General features: G+C 44.0%; 1 protein-coding gene across 4 annotated transcripts in view; it reads right to left on the bottom strand.

The window, feature by feature from the left end:
• LOC147636757 (cyclin-C1-1-like) overlaps positions 1 to 20,556 on the bottom strand; it is a 117,064-nt gene that overhangs the window by 7,531 nt on the left and 88,977 nt on the right. For all 4 annotated transcript variants that reach the window (XM_086800281.1, XM_086800280.1, XM_086800282.1 and 1 more), the window contains one exon: positions 13,923 to 14,041. In XM_086800281.1, the coding sequence (XP_086656407.1) occupies positions 13,923 to 14,041 (119 nt within the window). The remainder of the gene's footprint in view (positions 1 to 13,922; positions 14,042 to 20,556) is intronic.

The raw sequence follows: 20,556 nt of genomic DNA on the forward strand, positions 1-20,556 counted from the left end.
GAAACTGAGCTCTGATCTCTGTCATCTCTCTCTGGTATAGGCATGGTGTCCGAAAGCCAGGTGTCCTCTGTCTCCTGCGGGCTCTGAGTGTCTCTGCTCTCTGGAGAGTAATTCCCTGTTGTGTAGGGGCTGGGAGTGGGGTGGATCTCTGAAAAAATGTAGTAATCTATGTCTGTCATCCCCCCTCTGGAGCTGTCTGAGCCTGTAATGAGAGAGAGAGAGAGAGAGAGAGAGAGAGAGAGAGAGAGAGAGAGAGAGTTATATTGAACATCTTCAAAAGACCCAACGGGTCTATGAGACCAAATTAATGCAATAGTGTCCATGTAATCTCATCATGGTACAAAAGAAAACAAAGACTAGAGCTATGAGCTGGGAATGTCAAATCCGAGCCATATGATACGAAATGGGATCATCATCCTCATACAACCTATGGAGCTAACCCCCCGGTAGGAGGAGTAGTCATCAAGCATCATCGTACAACCTATGGAACTAACCCCTAGGTAAGAAGAGAGTGAGGGGGGAGAAGGGAGGGGGGTTCATCGAGAATATCAAGCATGGGGGTAGCCTATAGAAGGCTTTGCAGACCATTGGGCATGGGAAGGTGGTTTTATGCCTCTCCAAGAACTCTTCAAGATGGGGCTGATGTTTGTGTTGCTAGCGAGGTCTAGGGAGTCTGGGATATTGGGCTCGCTGTAGTGTCGAGGCCCGATCTAGAGTCACACCAGCGTGGGGTCTAGCGGGAGGTCAGACACTCCAGAATGTGTGGCTCGATGAGGCTGTGGGTATGTCATCCATGGCTGGTGTGGCATCCTCTCGTGGTCGGAAGAATTGAGTCGCCTAGGGCCGGGGTGGATGTCTCCCCAGAGGTCTCGACTGCCAAATCAGTGAGTCTCTTTGGTGATGAAACTCTATGTGAGATCCCTGTCCCCACCGCACAACGGATTCGGGGTGCTTGCAGCGGAAGTAGCATTTCTTGCGCGGGGCAGGGTCCCACACTCGGGGCCTCGCCCACGGATATCCGGACAAGAGACTAATCCGTCGGTTTTTCCAAAACCGAACCCGGAAAAACTTCCTTCACCCGGAAAGCACGGGCGATTCCACCAGGATAACTCTTTACTCTAACGTAGTCAAGACCATTACTGATCAAGCTGATCCGCCGACTGCACCTATAAAGATACTCCGTCAGATCAAAGAAGAAACTTGCACTTGGATCATTGGGATCAACGCTTTTTTCCCCATCCCAGGCCCCCTAGCCGGAAGTTCATGCAAAAATAAAACTAGTCACACCACTTACACACCCAATATGAAATTGCCTTTTTCACAGATTCAACCAGTTTTAAAACAATCCTTTAATGAACCATAGTATCACTGATCACAATCTTCCAATTTATCCAGTTGATTCTTAACTTCCCATCATTCCTTCATCAGAGTATCTATGGCATCATTGGCAACCAGAACGCTCACCACCTGTCCACTCAGGGGCCTTTTCAATAGTTCCTAGCCCATAATACTCGGCAATATAATCACTTATCAAGATGGACTCTTCGTTGAAGATCAGCAAGATCAACCAATAGATCCATATAAAGAGCCATGGACTCATCCATTGAAGACCAGCAAGATCAATCAACCAGATGCATGCCCAGTTTCAGAAAACAACTCTTACTCCTTGTTCCATTATCCCTCATCAATCCACATTACTTATTCCACATTCCATTTATATGTGTACTCATCCCATCACATCATTTTCCATCTCATCACTTCAGATTCCTTCACATCACATATCATATATTCACATTATCCCTCATTTTTTCACATTATCCCTCATCAATCCACATTACTTATTCCACATTCCATTTATATGTGTACTCATCCCATCACATCATTTTCCATCTCATCACTTCAGATTCATTCACATCACATATCATATATTCACATCCATACATATATCCACATCCACATCCACATCCACATCCACATCCACATTCACATCCATACATCCACATCTACATCCATGCATCTATTTTCACATCCACATCTACATGCACATTCATGCATCCTCATCCATACATCCACATCTACATGCACATTCACATCCATACATCCACATCTATATACGTACATTCACATCCACATTCATACATCTATATCTACATGCATACATCCACATCTCCATGCATACATCCACATCCACATTCACATTCACATCCATACATCTACATCTACATGCAAGATACATACCCATCCACATTCACATCCATATTCTCACCCTATCACAACCCATATACATCTTATCCCATCACATACACTTTTTACCTCATTCCATACACATCCTATCACTTCTTAACTCATCTTATCACATCCTAGCTCATCTCATATGCATCTTATCACAACTTATCACTTCCCATATCTTTTATGCATACCTCTATGCATGAAATTCAATTATGCTAAAAGTAACACTTTTATAATAAAATAATCATCTTTTATGCATACCTCTATGCATGAAATTCAATTATGCTAAAAGTAACACTTTTAAAATACAATATTCATCTCTTATGCATATCTCTATGCATGAAATTCAATTATGCTAAAAGTAACTCTTTTATAATAAAATATTCATCTCTTATGCATACCTCTATGCATGAAATTCAATTATGCTAAAAGTAACTCTTTTATAATAAAATATTCATCTCTTATGCATACCTCTATGCATGAAATTCAATTATGCTAAAAGTAACTCTTTTATAATAAAATATTCATCTCTTATGCATTCCTCTATGCATGAAATTCAATTATGCTAAAAGTAACACTTTTAAAATAAAATATTCATCTCTTACCTCTATGCATGAAATTCAATTATGCTAAAAGTAACACTTTTATAATAAAATATTCATCTCTTATGCATACCTCTATGCATTAAATTCAATTATGCTAAAAGTAACTCTTTTATAATAAAATATTCATCTCTTATGCATACCTCTATGCATGAAATTCAATTATGCTACAAGAAGATTATGTTCTCAAGTGTCAAGTTTGTCACGCAAATAAAGCTGAACGCTTTAGATAGGCTGGGTTGTTGCATCCTTTGCAAATCCCAGGTAATAAATAGGAAAGTATTTCCATGGATTTTATTACCGGATTGCCAAGAACACATCAAGGCCACGGTTCTATTTAGGTTGTGGTAGATCGATTGACAAAAATGGCTAGATTTTTACCGACCCGGAAGACCATTACAGCTACGCAATTAGCAAGGCAGTTTATCGAGCAATTGTTTAGACTATACGGATTAATGCAGGACATAGTCAGTGATAGGGACTCTAAGTTTACGAGTGATTTTTGAAAACTTGTTTTTGAGAAGTTGAAATTAACTTCGAATTTGAGTTCCTCAGATCATCCTCAATCTGATGGCCAGACTGAGATTTTGGAGGATATGCTTCGAGCATATGTATCCAAAAGGCAAAGTTCATGGGAGGATTATCTTCCTATGTTAGAATTTGCATATAACAGTACTAAGCATACGAGTACAGGTTTTACTCTTTTCATGCGTATGTATGGTTTTCAACCTAGATCACCTGTTACAGTGGGATTCTCAGGACTTCAGCATGATGCAGCACGTAATTTTTTGCAAGATATGCAAGAAATGTTACAAGTTGTGAAGGAATCTATTAGAAGTACTCAAGACAGAAGCACCCAGAACAATGTAGATTACCGACCAATCTCTACCTCGTGACGTCCCATACCGCCACGAAGCTACCCTTGCGGGCCTCGAGATTGCTGCCGGCCTTGGTTGCATAAAGCAGGTGTATGTCTGCACTATAGATCCAGGCTCCTGACCATTGCTCTCACAAAGACACACGAGACTCTATATCACTAATGACTAACCTTGGCCACCCTTTTATAGGCTCTTGGCCGGTCATCCGGCGTCCACACTTGGGTGCCCGCCCGTTAGTCTATCCCTAACTCAGCTCGCCAATCAGCCTGCCTAGCTCCAAGCTTTCCCAACCTCGAAGCTAGTCTTGTGTGCGTGTAGCACACGGTAGATGTACACTTTGCACATGACATACTCCCCTTCCTCAGCTCACTCCTGAGCTCACTAAAAAGCCAGGGTAATCTCTCTAAAGAGTAGTCAATGTCTCCCATGTAGCGTCCTCCTCAACACGATCCTTCCACTTGATCTTGTGTTCCATGATAAGCGTATTACGCAATCTTCTTTCACGAAATCTAAGAATCTTTTCACGTTCATGTGGAGCAATTGTCATGTCCTCGACATCTATGATTTCTTGAGGAGTAACTAACTGGTCTATTCCACCCAGTACTTCCTTAAGTCTAAGGACATGAAATACAGGATGAACTTTCACATGAGAAGGCAAATCCAATTCATATGCAACTGAACCAATCCGTCGTGTAATACGAAATGGTCCACAGTATCTAGGGGATAATTTCGGAGATCGACCTGTCCGTAAAGTTTCGAAATCTTTCGGAACTCGCAAATACACCATCGTTCCTTCAGAGAACTCTCTGGGTGAACAATGTCTATTAGAACAAAATCTGTAGTTCCAACACCTCTGGAGGACCTCCCCCAGCTTGGGAAATCTTCCCATATTTTTCTGGAATTTTTCCGCATTTTTGGCACCTTTTTTTGGCATGTTCCACATTATGCTCCAGTCGGCCTATTTTATGTTAGTCGACTGGGCTTTCTAGGTGCTATATAAGCATGGGCTCTGCCCTCTGTTGTATCGTCTCATTTTCCGCATAGTCTGGGATCTTGGCTACACCTACGGTGTGCCTCATGCTGCCTACTCCAGCTTGGCAACCACCTTTTGGTGAATATGATCTTCCTTCAGTTCCTGTGCATCTTGTATTTGTGAACTTCAGTTTTCTTTCCCTGTTTGGTAGTTTGTCAAAGAAAATCGTGTGTGGAGAGAGAGAGAGAGAGACTGAATTTGCACGACTCAAAATGAGTAGGGTTTGATTGATAGATGTTATAAAATCAAGGTACAAGCCTTTGTTATATAGGCCTTACTCACATCAAACCCTTTGACCTTTATTTAATGCATGCTTATCCACCCTCCTAAGAGGTGGTTCACACGCAGATACACACATACTAACTACCAGCCTTTTAAGGTGTTGTTCACACACTATTTACACACATATAAGATCCGACTTATATATCAACAAAGAAGGAACCGCATAGGGCCCTACATGAGAATCCGCGGAAGGAGTAGAAGAGTGGGCTCCACCTCCTCTTGAGCCTGATGAAGAAGAAACAACCCGTGCCATAGGTGCTAGTGGCCTCGCCGGTTTGGGTGCATCCAATGAAGCTGCGAATGCCGTAAGAGAAACCTTCTTTGCATCTGGAATGACAGGGCAAAAGTTGATGTCATGGCCTTTCTCTCCAATGAGAGGGGAAGAACTCCCTCTCCTGATGTTGTAATGTCCCCTCTATCCTATGATGCTCACTAAATGTGCCAATTGGTTCTAGTGGCCTCGCCAGTTTGGGTGTATCCAATGAAGCTGCAAATGCGGTAAGAGCAACCTTTTTTGCATCTGGAGTGAGAGGGCAAAAGTTGATGACATGGCCTTTCCCTCCAATGAGAGGGGAAGAACTCCCTCCCTGATGTTGTAATGTCCCCTCTATCCTGTGATGCCCGCTGAATGTGCCAATCTCCTCCGAGTCTATCTCTTGCATGGTCGGCTCCTGCTAGTCATATATAGATGCCTCCTCGCTTTGAGTCCTAGCGTTGAAGTCCCCTAAAAGAAGACTTCGCCCAAGCGTGAGAACTCAATGATGTCTACATGGAGGGGACAAAACTGCTCACCCTCCTCCAAAATAGCATATGAGGACTTCTTGGATGGAATGTAAAAGACTGCAATGTGTATACATCTCTCCACTGTGACCTGTAACCTCACCCACATAAAGCATGCCTCTGTGTCCCTACGGACTATGGTGATCATGGGCTGTAGGTGTGTCCTAAATAGTACCACCACTCCGCCAGACCCGCGTATCCCACCACGTGCGTGTCTCCTCTCAATAGGTGGATGTCCACTCATAGCCAAAAATGCGTGGTAGCCCTCTCTCTGGGCGCATGTGTCCATGAAGGCCTCTCGGCTAGCAAGGTCCAGGAATTTCAAGATGAGGGGGTGCCCCCGTGCGGTGTCCCATCCCACACACCATGTGTCCACATAAAGGGTCCTTTCCACTTTGAGTTTCCTGCACAGGGCTAGAGCATCAGCCTTGTGGGATTTCCCCTCCTGAAGTCCTGTCACCCTCACATGAAGAGCGCGGCCCTTCCTCTTCTCCTCTTCTAAGGTATCGTGTATGATGGGGTGGGGGTGGGGGTCGGGGTTGGGGTGGCTGTGGGGTGTTTTCCCAGCACTTCTGTCCCATTGTTTCTCTACTTCTTGCTTAACCACCGCGGCCCACCACCCTTTCTCTATCTCTTTCTTTGTGGCCACTAAATACATGAGACTGCCACAAGCTGAAGCATACGGAATCTTGGCCATATCAGCCCTGTCTCTATCCGACTGTGGGCTGTCCATAGCACTGAGTTTCACATATGGAGGCAAAGGAGTACTAGTCTTCTTCCCCCCGTCCATATTGAACCTTTGCAAAACTTTGCCAATGTATTCCTTCTGAGACAAATACAACACATGCTGATTTCTGTCCCGAAGTATCCGCATACCCAAAATGTGATTTGCATCACCCAAATCCTTCATATCAAAGGGTCTGATGCAGCCTCTTCTTCAAGGCATCCATCTCTTTATGAGATTTCCCGGCAATCAACATATCATCAACATACAAGATGAGGATCAATAGACTGCCATCCAAAGCTTTCTTTTTGTATAAGCAATGATCTATGTCACTTCTCCTGAAATTCTGGGATTTCATGAATGTATCAAATTTATGATACCATTCCCTTGGTGCCTGTTTGAGCCCATAAAGACTCTTTTTCAACTTGCATACAAGCTTCTCCTTTCCATTCATTGCATAACCCTCTGGCTGTTGCATATATATCTCCTCATGGAGATCACCGTGAAGAAAAGCAGTCTTCACATCCATCTGAATCAAATCCAGATCATCATGAGCAACCAAAGCCAATACAGCTCTAAGAGTGGTCATTTTGACCACTGGAGAGAAGATTTCATCAAAGTCCACACCATATTCCTGCTTGAAGCCCTTAGCCACTAACCTGGCTTTGTATCTTGGCTTTGCATCTGGTGCAACTTTGAGCCTGTAAACCCACTTGCATGGCAAAACCTTCTTGCCTGCAGGTAAAGGCACCAACTTCCATGTTCCATTTTTGTGCAGAGAATCCATCTCTGACTTCATGGCACGCTCCCAAAGAGCCTTGTCTGCCCTCTGTAAAGCCTCCTTATAACATGAGGGCTCCCCACAGTCAGTGAGCATCAAGTAGTCAACCCCTGGAACAAACCTGTCAGGGGCTCTGGAGGGTCTAGTGGACCTCCGTACCCAATGACCATCATTTGCAGGTTGCTGTCCAGCCTGCATATCACCTATTGGTGGCTCCTGTTCCATGCCATAAGGTTGAAATATTATGCCCGGTATCTCCTCTAACTGTGGTATATCCATAGGGATATCTTCTGCCATCTCTGGCTGTCCATTTGGACCATTTTCAGCACCATTTAAGGGCTGGTTTTGATGCTGTAATGGCTGATTTACAGCCCTTGGTTGTTGTCCATGATGTCCATCATCATCAAAGATGACTCTGCCAGGCTCCTGTTGCCTTGCAGGCTCCTTATACATGCATGTTTCATCAAAAATGACATCATTGCTGCGTATAATCTTTCTATTCACTGGATCCCAAAGTCTATACCCCATTTCACCTCTGTCACCATATCCTAGGAATATGCATTTGTGAGACTTAGGATCAAGTTTGGTGCGCATTTGCCTGCGTATGTGCACGTACGCAACGCAACCAAACACTCTCAAGTGCTTGTATGACGGAGGCTTCCCTGTCCATACTTCCTCTGGCACTTTCCCACCAAGCCTCGTGTTAGGTGACCTGTTTATAAGATGAACGGCTGTCATAACAGCTTCAGCCCAAAAACCATGAGGTAATGCAGCATGTGACAACATAGAACGGACCTTCTCCTGAATGGTCCTGTTCATCCTCTCTGCTGTCCCGTTTTGTGGAGGATCATAAGGAGTAGAGAGCTCCCTCTTGATGCCTTTAGCATCACAAAAGTCCTGAAACTGTTTGGACATATACTCTCCACCATTGTCGGAACACAAAACCTTCAGTGTTTTGCCAGTTTGATTCTCAACATGAGCAACGAACTTCTGAAACACTGAGAATGTATCACTCTTCAAACGAAGAGGATAAACCCACACCTTGCGTGTGGCATCATCTATAAAAGACACACAGTATTTTGCCCCTCCCAAAGAAAGCTGAGGCATCTCACATACATCAGTATGCACAAGCTCTAACTGAGCATCTTTCTGTCCAAGAGATTTCTTGTGGGGGCACTGGAGTTGCCTGCCATATATACAATGCTCACAAAACTGAAAACTTGAAAACTTTAGAGAAGGCAAGTAACCAAAACGAGACAATTGCTCCATTCCCTTGACACTCATGTGTCCCAACCGGCTATGCCACATAGAGATTTCCGGCAGCTCGGTTGCATTTACATTAGCATGGTGACAAACACCAGCATGCATGAAGTAAAGAGTGTCCACCTTAGAGCCTCTGGCAACAACCAGTGAGCCCTTACTAATTTTCCACTTTCCACGACCAAATGTGGTAACATAATCAGCATCATCAAGCTGTCCAGTAGAAAGCAGGTTCTTCTTGATCTCAGGCACATGCCTGACATCATGGAGCATAAGCTGTGAGCCATCTGAAAACACAAGCCTCACATCACCTCTGCCAAGAATCTTGCATGCATGGTTATCACCCAAATAAACTACTCCTTCATTGCCAGCAGTATACCTGACAAACAAGTCTCTGCAACCTGTGACATGAAAGGAGGCACCTGAATCAATGATCCATGAGTGCATACCGTGACCATCTCCTGTAAGAAGTGAATGGGCATCAAGTGAAGACGTGAATAGGACCTCATCCTCACTGTCACCTGCATGTGACACATTGACTTCTTCAATCTTGACTCCACTTTTGCCCTTTGGCTTTACATCTTTAGCTTCATCTTTGTCTTTGTCTTTGCCTTTTCCCTTTTCCTTTTGATCATTTTTCCATTTGTAGCATTGCTTTTTGATGTGTCCCTTCTTGCCACAATAATGGCATTCCAAGTCCTTTTTGGAGCGAGACTTGCTCCTTCCCCATTCTTGGCTTTTACTCCTTTGGTGGATCTCCCACGTGCATTCATTGCATTGGACTTTCCAACAGAGTTGTTTTTCCTGTTCATCTCTTCTTGAAGAAGAGCATCCTCAACATCTGCATATGACAGCATAGCATTCGAATTGCTAGTGGCTGTCCTGAATGTGTCCCAACTCTCTGGCAAAGTGCATAAGAGAAAGGTGGCTTTGAACTCATCGTCCATTGCCAACTTTTGATTTATAACTTGGCTGACAATACCATTAAACTCATTTAGATGGGCTGCCATAGACGCCCCTTCCTTCATCTGAAGACCTATGAGTTTCTTCAACCAATACACTTTGCTTGAGGCACTTTGCTGGGCATACAAGTCCTGCAATCTCTGCCACATTCCCCAAGCTGTCTTCTCTTCACGAATGCGGAAAAGTAAAGTGTCTGACACAGACAACATGATGGTGGATCTTGCTAGCTCATCCATATCTTCCCACTCTTCAGCAGTAAGAGAAGCGGGCATTACACCCCTTTCTTTGATAGGCTTGTGCTGCTTCTTCTGGAGCAACACATTATAGCACTGGGTTTGCCAAATATCATAGTTATGTGAGCCTTCAAGCTTCTTGATGTGAAGCAATGAAGAGCTCTCACATGTGGTTGCCATAGCAATATGCAACCTGTCAATGCCTGACTCCCTGCAAAATGTGCAAACACTGCACCAAAAGCACACAAAGTGCTCACAGTTGTTCTCCCAAAGTTTATCTCCCACTGCGGAAGCACAAATGCAACTCTACTCCCACTGTATGTGATGAAATCACCAAAATTTGGTTGCTGCAGATTTAGGACAGCACCTTAAATGTGCTCTGTTGCCCTTCGAAAGTACTGTACAGCAGTACTAAGTGCTCACCAATGATGTACCAAACCTGTACCGGCAAGTACAGCAGCTGAAAATGAACCTTTTCTTCACTCAAATCAATGTGCAGCCATGCCAAAACTTGTACAAAGCTGTACCAAATCTGTACCAGCAAGTACAATAGCAATAAATGCTCTCTTGGCTGTCCAAATGAGTGAAAATCAGACTTTTACAGTCCCGACCACTGCATACAACAGTCCCAAACAGAAATTGGGCAAAAGCCCCTTGACTGCAAGCTGATTTCTGAGGATTCAAGGCATAAAAGTCTTGCCTGCTGCTTTGCCAAGCTCAACAAACATAAAATCTTGAAAAACCCCTTGATTTAAGATCAATTGCTGATCATACATGGTACATTAGCGCACATGAAGGCATCCAGAGTCTTCGAAATGCTTCCCCCTGGCCACACATACATCCAATACATGAAAGCCCCTTGATTTACAAGCACATTGAGTGCTTGTAAGGCATCAACACATTGCCCAAAGCATCAAATGCGATTGCCTGCATGCAAATCAATCCAATCGGCACAAAAGCCCTTTGATTTGCACATCAATTTGCTGCAATTTTGCCCAAATGTGGGATTTCTCACATCATACAGCATGTATGAATGCTTAATTGCACAATTACATCAAAAGCCCCAAATTTTGACATCCAATTTCCTGCAAATTGATCCTGATTGTGACCAATGTCACCCAATTTTGCCAATTTTGCTCAAAATTTGAGCAATTTGGCACCTGTACTTGCTCAATTGATTGAATTGATAAGAAATTCCCAAAGAATTGAAGCAAATACCTCTTAATTTTTGAATTTCTCTGAGATTTGCAGACTAAATTTTCTTGTTGCAGGAGAGGGGGGGGGGGGGGGCACGTCTGATGCTGCTGAATCGGCTGCTGCTGCTGCTGCTGAAAAAGGGTGCTGCGTGTGTTGATGCTGATGCGCCTGCTGCTGCAGTTGTACGGATGGCTGGGCAGCCCACGTCTGCTGGCTGCCTACGCCCAGCTGTTGGGCAGCCCACGTCTCCACCTCGCCTAGTCACGCGGACCACCACCTGGCGCCAGGGGAGCCTGCTCTCACCGAAGCTGGCGGCTTTAGATGCTTCGACGGCTCACTCGTAGTAGCCTACGTTTACACGTTTTGCTACAAGCGCACGCACGCGTACACCTGCAAGCGTGTTCGCCTGCTTACGTGTGCTGCCCTCGCCGCCTCCGCCTAGTAGCCAGCCGACTAGCGACCAACGCCTCAACGTGCACGAGCTCGCCTTCACGGGGACACGTAACGCCGCTTCCTCTTTCCGCTCACCTGCCTGCGATTGCTGCGAGCGCTGCTGCCTTGTGGTGTGCTACGCGTAGCTTTGCCCGTCAACACTTAGTCGACCTGCTTCAGCTGCAGCCTGCGTAGCAGAAGTTGCGGAGAGAGAGCCACGCTTTCCTCTTTGATGGCAGGGCGTTTCTGAAGAAACTCAGCTACAGAGGTGAAACCGGTGGCCCTTGCAGTTGGCGTCAAAATGCCTGTGGACACGCACCCCTGCTCTGATACCAGCTGAATGGGAGATTTAATTAGGGTTAGAGTTCATGTGGGAGACATACACAAAGAGAAGAAGGGAGAGAGAGAGAGAGAGTTGTGGGGATAAGTCAACTCACCAAGTGATGAGTGTGTGACTCCCCTATCACACATGTATATTGCACTAATACACATAGTGCATTTAGTACATTAAAAGTACTAAGTGTACTATGTACTATAACTTATGGGCTTGTACACACTATAAGGGTGGGCATAATGCCTTTACCCCAACATTGTTTTCAAGCTTTCAACCTCCAAGGCGGGGAGAGAAAGAGAGAGAGAAAGCACTTTTAGCAATGTTGAAATCTATGAAATTGTTGGGAATCAAGGTCTTACCTATGTGTGAACCCACTCCTAGAGTGAGGAAGTATGTGTGTATGTTTGTGTGTGTGAACCACCTCTTAGAAGGGTCACAATAATATCTAGATATTTGTGTGAGTTTGACATAAGTAGAGATGTCACAAAAGCGACCTTTGTACTTATAAAAGGTACATGTACTTCATTAATTTAATCAAGTGTCACATCAATTTGAGTCGTGTACTTCATCTCTCTGTAGTATTGAACTTGTCTTCTCTCTCTCCCTTTCTCTACTGTGTGCAATGTAACAGCCAAAGCCATGTTCATCTTCCAACCACCATAGCAGGGTTGAAACCTTACATTTGGTATCAGAGCATCTTCTCTGCCTGTACCCTCTTCACTCAATTGCTGCCCAGTCAGCGCTTCCCAGCCTATACCCTCTTCACTTAGAGGCTAGCCGTCAACAGCTGCTCCGCCTGACACAGCTGCCGCCAATACTACTGCACCTGTGTGCGTCTTGCTACCTCCCATATGCACCATCAGCAAAACCCATATGATGCTGCTACTGCACGTACAACAGCTCATGTTTGACAATTTGAAGTCATGTGCACATTCGCTTCCCCCCTCTCGTGTACCTGTTGCTGCTACTGCCCAAACAGCAGCTCTACATATCAACGTTGAATAGCACCTGTCAAGAGCTGATGCCAACATTGTCATCACTAGTAGAATAAGAACAAGAAGGAAGAGCCTACATCTAATCAAAGTGCTTCTGCAAACAACACTCAGGAAGGTACAGATTTCGGGCTTTCATCATTTTCTGAAAATCCATCTTAATCAAAGCATGAATCCCAAATCTTTCATCATTTCTTAAAATGAAGGGTACATACATGACATTAACATGTTGCTATAGCCTCCTATAGCATCATTTTCAAAAACCCCCTAATTTGGAAACCCTAATTTCTAAAAACCCTGATTTATCTGTAAAAGGGTAGACACTGGCTCAAACATTATAAGATCGAAGACCCCCCTTTCATATCATGGCCTCCCATCTATTCATTGAAATTTTTGATGGGAATAATTTTCATACTTGGTAGACTAAACTGAAATCTAGTCTCATGAGAGAGGGTTTATAGCTTTTTATTGAGGGGGAGAAAAAGATGCCTGAAGCAAAAGATGAAGCCCAAAGAGCTTAGAAGCTCTGGAATCAAAAAGCCTTTGGCCTCATAGCCCTAGGTCTGACTGTCCGACAACTTCATACACCATGTTGTTGATTTCTCAAGTTCCAAAGAAGCCTATGAGATGCTGGATAAGCTCTTTGGAGCACAGGGAAAGAACTCCAAGGTCTCTTTGCACATACAATTCTATGACCTAATGATGTAGTCACATGAGAAATTCAACGCCCATGTGAACAAGATGAAATCCTTGATGAACCAGCTTGCTGCACTTAAAGCCAAGTGGATGAAGACGTGGTTGTAGCTGTTCTTATCAAGTCAATGTCAATGCCTGAAGATCCCTACGAAAACCTCATCACCACACAAAGAAATCTCCCAAACCTCACCCTAGAAGGAGTCATCAACTCCTTCAAAGAAGAAGAGAAGAAGTTCAAGAATAAGGCAATAAGAGGGGACAGCTCCTCCAGTTCCTAGTCAAGTTCAAGAACTACCCAACTATTGATGCACAGTGGGTGACTCCAGATCAAGTACCAATGCCTTAGGAAGATCGACAGGGAAGCTTCTTAACTGAGGAATGCTAAGTCCTTTTTTAAAAGAATGACCACCACACTTTGCTCAATTGTTGTGCTTGCACAAACCATCATAAATCACTTATCAAGCAATACCATGTAAGCTCTTGTAACTGCTATAGAAGAAACATACATATCTTTTTCATGAAGTAGATAAGATGCTTTGCCGGCACTGTACTCTCCTCAGCTTTCGATGCCAAGTATAAGCATGTTGGAGCTACCAAACACGGATCGAATTCAGCAAAGCTTTTCCTGTCATGTCACAAGAATTTACAAGCACAAATAACTTCCATAAATGATCAAAACTCAACGCTGGAAATTACCCACCCTAGACAAATAAAAAGACAAAAAAGTTATGCCACATGAATTATCATACAAATAAATAGTAAGGAAATGTGTTTTTTCTTAATAACACCATTTGTTACAAGTATAACATTATCTTCACAAGATTTGTGCGCATACGTAATTCATAAGGTCAATTTGTAAGCTCTGCCTTTGATAACTTTGACATGCACAAAGCAATATTGGCATCTCTAAACATTAAACTATCTACAGAAGTCCTTCAATATGATTATAGGTTGTCAAGAGCACAAGACACGGGGAATTTCTGTCAAAGCACTGAAACTCATAGCTACCAGAATGATTTTGTGAGAAACAGAAAGAACTGTTTCAAAGGATTGAAGCTTTGAGCAACTCCAAGAGCAGAGCCCAAATAGCCCTTGGAAATAAAGCCTACCCGTTTCTCCCTGGATCATGTCCCAAATAAAGCCTACCCGTTTCTCCCTGGAGGCCATTGTGTCTTCGCAGACAGAGTGTAGTGTCCATGCCATAGTCACTAGAAACGAGAAACAGGAACAGAAATGTTCGAGAATGGAAACACGGAATGAGTTTTTAGGGGTGGAAATGGTTGTTTCCTGTGACAATATCACTTGGGAAACGAGAAATGGCCATGGAAACGGATGGGTTCCGGAGAAGCATGTTTCTAGAGACTGAAATGGCCGTTTCCTGTGACTATGGTCCATGCCCGTGCTTCCTTCCGGTCTTTTGCAAGGGATAAGGTCACACGAGATTCTTCATGACAAGTATCATGTTGGGGCACCACTCTAAGGGCTCCGTCCATTTGCTCCCAAAGGAGGGCGTTGACTTGGCAGTTTTGCACCATCATCATCGTGGGCACAGCATACAAATCCTCGGCAATGCCACTGGCGTTCAGCTTTGATCCTTTCTATGGACATCATGCATGATACACAATCTTCTCCCAAATAGAAGCATCCTCCATGGCATCTTGACATTTTGGGAGGCCAGTGCAGGGGCTGGCGGCTTCAAACCAGATTTGGCACTTTTCTTACTGCATTTGTATCCTCAAAGGGAGCTGTCCTACAGCGGATGGCCTACCCATGGCCCTTCTCCAGCTTTACTGAGAGCTCTTGAAGGACAACCTACAGCCAACTTTCATCAAGATCATGACAGGTTTCATGCTGGGGTACCTCTCTAAGGACTCCATCCATTTGTGCCCAAAGGACGGCAGCAACTTGGTAGGTTTGCACCATCACAATTCTGAGAACAGCATACAAGATCCTGCGCAAGGCCACCAGCCTTTGATTACGGCCCTTTCTATGCATGTCATTCATGGTACACAGTTTTCTCCTAAATAGAAACGTCCTCAATAATGTCTTCACTTTTTGGGAGGCCACTGCAGGAGTTGGTGGATCCAAAACAGATTTGGCAGTTCCCTTACTGGAGTTCTAGAAGGCCTTTCTGGGGGGCGGCGTGGGCTGGTCATCGGTCGTCTTTGTCTCCGACATGACCTCTGAGTCTTTCACACTGAGCCATGCTTCATGAATTGATGTAGGTTGTCTTTGTATCTTGAGGCAAGACATGACCTCTCAGTCTTTCGCATTGAGCCATGCTACATGAGCCTCTAAACCAGCTCCAAGGACAATGTCTTGTTTCTTTGCTGGTGTTCTTGAACGGTGATTTGCAAAGGGTTATGCTCAGCATCAGAAGGGCATAGACTATGATGAGACCTTTGCTTCCACTTCTCGTATGACCACCATTAGTTATATTATTGTTGTGGTAGCATATCATGGTTGGAATGTGTAACTATTTGGTCCTCCAAGCTCTTTTCACATGATGGAACTCATGCCCGGACACATGGACAGGTTGATGGATACATGGGAATAGGGTTCCTAAAGCTGGCATTGGGCAAAGTACCATTCTTGGTCAAACAACAAGAAAAAGCAAAAAGTCAAACTATGTTGACCAAAAGCTGAGGGCACCACTAGAAAGAGGACATCAAGCTGGATCAAAAAGCTAAAAGCCGCTTTTTCAAAATGCAACTCCAGGGCCAAAAAGCAAGGCCCTAAAGTTGTAAAAGCACAAATCAAGAACTTTGGCTATTATTAATGATATTTAATAAAGAAAAAGCAAAAGCAAGAAACTAAAACAAAAGCAAAGCTTGGCAAATGCAGGCACCCATGTCAAGTATATAAGAAGCTTGTACCCTCTTGGAGAGGCATAGAAGAAGAGCTCGTGGAGAACCAGCTTGGGGAGAGCAAGAACCTTGTCATCATCTTCTCCTCCTCTACATCATCCTTATTATCATCTTCTGCACCCTTAGCCTCTGCCCCGCCTGTAGCTCAGCCACCGCCGCCTCTGCAGACCTGATTCCGCTGAGCGCCACATCTGCAGCGCCGCTTCCGCCAGCGTTTTCCACCGCCCAGAGCTGCCTTCCGCCGGTGACTCAACCGCTTTTGTTGGCGTTTTTCGCCGCCTAGAGCCATCTATTCGGTGCCCTGTTTGCTCCTCCACTGCCGCTTGTTGGTTGCCGCTGCCATCCCCAGCAGCACCACCTTTTCAGCTGCCGTGTTTAGAGGGCTGCCACCCTTTTAAAGAAGCACCACTCCTCTCTTTTGGTGAGAGAAACTTGGACAGCCGTGTATCTTTCTCAACATGTCATCCCTGAGTTCCTTGTGAGATTTTTGTGAGCAACAAAGAATTGATTCATATCTTGGTACTAGCCCGGTGTAAGACTCTTGTGGGTCATCCTTCATGGTGAACTCGGCATCAGATATCTTATGCCTCAACATCGACTTCAGCCCGACCTCGACATTGGCACTCTTGTTTGATATTGTATTCATTTGTTGTATTGGTCCTGGCTTAGAAAAGCCCGTGGATTGTTCCTAAAATAAATTCCTAAAAAGGGAGCAGCACCTATTCTCCGCTCAGCGTGTACTGTATGCATGGTAGCCATGGAGTTTCGAAACGGGGAGTTTCGAAACGGGTTTCACAAGTTTCGGTCCATGCATGAAACGCCATCTGAAAGGTTTCGTAAAAAACTCAAAGATAAACATATATCTCTATACATAGACTCTAAATATTTATATATATATATACCTAGATGAATCTAGGAACATGCCCAAATTCACCTTATAAGAAAGTGCAAGTTATAAACTCATGGTAGTCATCTAAATATTGATGCACATTGCACAAGATGTCAAATTAACACTCTACACATCAGATGAGTTGTATTATCTGCAAGAGAAGTCATGACCATCTTCAAACTTGAACTAAATAAGTCACAGCTACACATCACTTGTAACACAAGTCATTCTCTATAAGAAATCATGACATGAACATTCAAACACATCTCCATAAGACAAAAACACATGTTCATGAATCATGGCATGATTCATAGATGAAAAATAGGGGAATAATCACTAGAGCCATAAAAACTTGTCACTTTTAAAAATAAAAGAACTGAAACCTTAATACTTCAAGAAACCCACCAACGTTTAAAAAAAAGAGTTTTAAAAAAAGCCTTCAAAGAAACGCGAGTTTCAAACATGAAATGTTTCAGAAACATTTCCCCAACATCTTTCATGGAAGAAACATGTTTCTTGGCAACTATGACTGTGTGAAACCCCAATACCCATTTCTCTCTCCCCCTTCTCTCTCTCTATTTATATCACTTGGACACGTGGTTAAATCTGCCACTGCACGCTCCGTTGGGCTTACAAAATGTGCATCAATTGGACATCAAAATCGCCTTCTTGAACTGTGATTTGAATGAGGAGGTCCATGTATCTCAGTCTCATGTGGTTTTGTTCAGAAGGGACAAGAAGCCAAAGTGTGCAGGTTAAAGAAGGCTTTGTATGGCCTTAAGGAGGATCCTAGAGTATGGTACAAGACGATACATGTACACTTGGTTGCACATGGGTTTTGTAGGAGTCCAACATAGAGTATCCTCTATGTCCAGAAGACTAGAGAGAATTTGTCGGTCATCGTTTTATACATTGATGACATGCTACTTACAAGCCTAAATGTTTAGAAAATTTTAGCCTTTAAGGCTGAGTTACATGCTTCTTTTGAGATATCAGATTGAAGCCCATTGCAAACTATTTGGACATTCAGATTTTACAGTGTGATGATGGGATTGTCATGATGCAATCAAAGTATATACAAAGACTACGGAAAGGTCTAATCTTGAGAATTGTAAGCATGTGGCTACACCAATTTGCGACAAGTGCAAGGCTTGCATCCAGGATTCTGACGAAGAGTATGGATTCATCTTAAAAGAAAGTGAATGGGAAGGGTCCTTACACGAGCGAATAGGAATCAGACATTATATCAACAAGCTATTGGATACTTGATCTATCTATGCAATATGAGGCCAGCTCTTTAGTATGGGCTGTCTCAATTGAGTAGATTTATGCACAACCCAGGAACCAGGCATTGGCAAGTTGTCAAGCAGGGTTTTCGCTATTGCAAGGCACTTAATTCCTTAGATTGTTCTATCCCAAGGGAGGGGTGAGTCACAACAGCTGCATGCCTTTAGCAATTCCAAGTGGGTGAGTCACAGTTTCATGCCTTCAGCGATTCCAATTGGGCTGGATGTTGCAACACCAAGGTGTCTACTAGTGGTTTTGTTTCCGTCTTGGTGATTCATGCAAATCATGGCTCAGCAAGAAGCGGCCCACAGTGGCCACTTTGATTGTTCCATCCCAAGGGAGGGGTGAGTCACAACAGTTGCATGCCTTCAGCGATTCCAATTGGGTGAGTCATAGTTGCATGCCTTCAGTGATTCCAATTGGGCTGGATGTTGCAACACCAAGGTGTCCTAGTGGTTTTGTTTCCGTCTTGGTGATTCATGCAAATCATGGCTCAAGAAGAAGCGGCCCACAGTGGCCACTTTGAGATCTGAAGCTAAGTACAAGGCAGCTTTTTTAGTGATAGTTGAGTATGTTTGGCTCACACGCCTTTTGGTTGATTTGAGTGTCACCAATTGGCCGCCCATTTGGTCCATCTCCATTTCTGCTGCTGCCACTTCTATGAGACTGTCACTCCATAGAGCGGCCAGATTTGTGCCATGTTCAGATGAGGCCAGGCCGGTGTCTCATGTGAAAGAGCCAGTCACTTTGTGTCACATGGACGGGAACCAGTTTTGTGCCACCCATGTGTGACCAGGATCGTGCCATATGGACACGAGCCTGTATTGTGGCACCCATGTATGACCAGGACGGTATCTTGTCCATGGGCCTGTCACTCCATGGAAGGACCCGTGTTTGTATCGCGTCTTGCCTATGGGACTGTTACTCCATAGGAAGGCTAGGGTTTTCACATTCTGTCGCGCCAGTTTTGTGCCCAACTAGAATGTTTTGTACAAGTTTCATGAAAGGGAGATTTTGTCCATTACATGTGCACGTGCATTCATACTTGCATGTCTGAAATTGTTTTCGCGTGACTTGTATTTGTGTATTTGCTTGCTATGATGTACCACTTACTGAGCGGGGGCGCCTAGTGAGCTGTGAAGTTTGCCCTGTCTTCTGACATGTTTTATTGCATGTGAATAGGTGGTAAGTATGGTGTATTCATTTATTTTAATGTGTTATTCTAACCTTTGTATTTATAAGGCTAAGTGTTCACATTCATTAAAATTATTGGCCATGGGCAATAATAAATGTGGGTGCCCAGAACCCATTTGAAGAAAGTCATGTATTTGCCATAAAAGAACACACAAATTACGTTGGAAGGGACACGTAAGGTAAATGCGTGGAAGAAAGAGATTTGGCCAGCCCGACGCTCTTTCTATCTCTGTAGACGACGTGCTCAAGGGAAGGCGAACTCTCTCTGTTGTGGTCGGGTGCTGAAACAGAACCCGTACACTATCCTTCTCTCTCTCTCACAGACCGACTGTAGCAAGAACCCGACTTGCTCTTTCTCATCTCAGGTGGACTGCAGCAAGAACTCAACTTGCTTTCTCTCTCTAAGGTGCACTGCAGCAACCCGAATTACTCTCTCTCTCTCTCTCTCTCTCTCTCTCTCTCTCTCTCTAAGGTGTTGGGGTAAAGGCACTATGCCCACCCTTATAGTGTGTACAAGCCCATAAGTTATAGTACATAGTACACTTAGTACTTTTAATGTACTAAGTGCACTATGTGTACTAGTGCAATATACATGTGTGATAGGGGAGTCACACACTCATACTAGATGAGTTGACTTATCCCCACAACTCTCTCTCTCTCTCTCCCTTGTTCTCTCTGTGTATGTCTCCCACATGAACATTAAACCCTAATTCTAATCCTCCCACACAACTGGTATCAGAGCATAGGTTGCTATCTTGATCCTCTGTAGCTGAGTTTCTTCAGTAGCCCAAATGTATTTCAATCCTTGGACCATTCCATTGTATTTCGGTTTCAAAGGATTTTGAACTTGAAGAAGGATCTTCAAACGCTCAAGCGGGGCAACAGCAGAACGAGACACTCCAC

The sequence above is a fragment of the Cibotium barometz genome, chromosome 7, assembly GCF_041138505.1.
Source record: "Cibotium barometz isolate CiBa-2024 chromosome 7, ASM4113850v1, whole genome shotgun sequence".
NCBI classification, from domain to species: domain Eukaryota; kingdom Viridiplantae; phylum Streptophyta; class Polypodiopsida; order Cyatheales; family Cibotiaceae; genus Cibotium; species Cibotium barometz.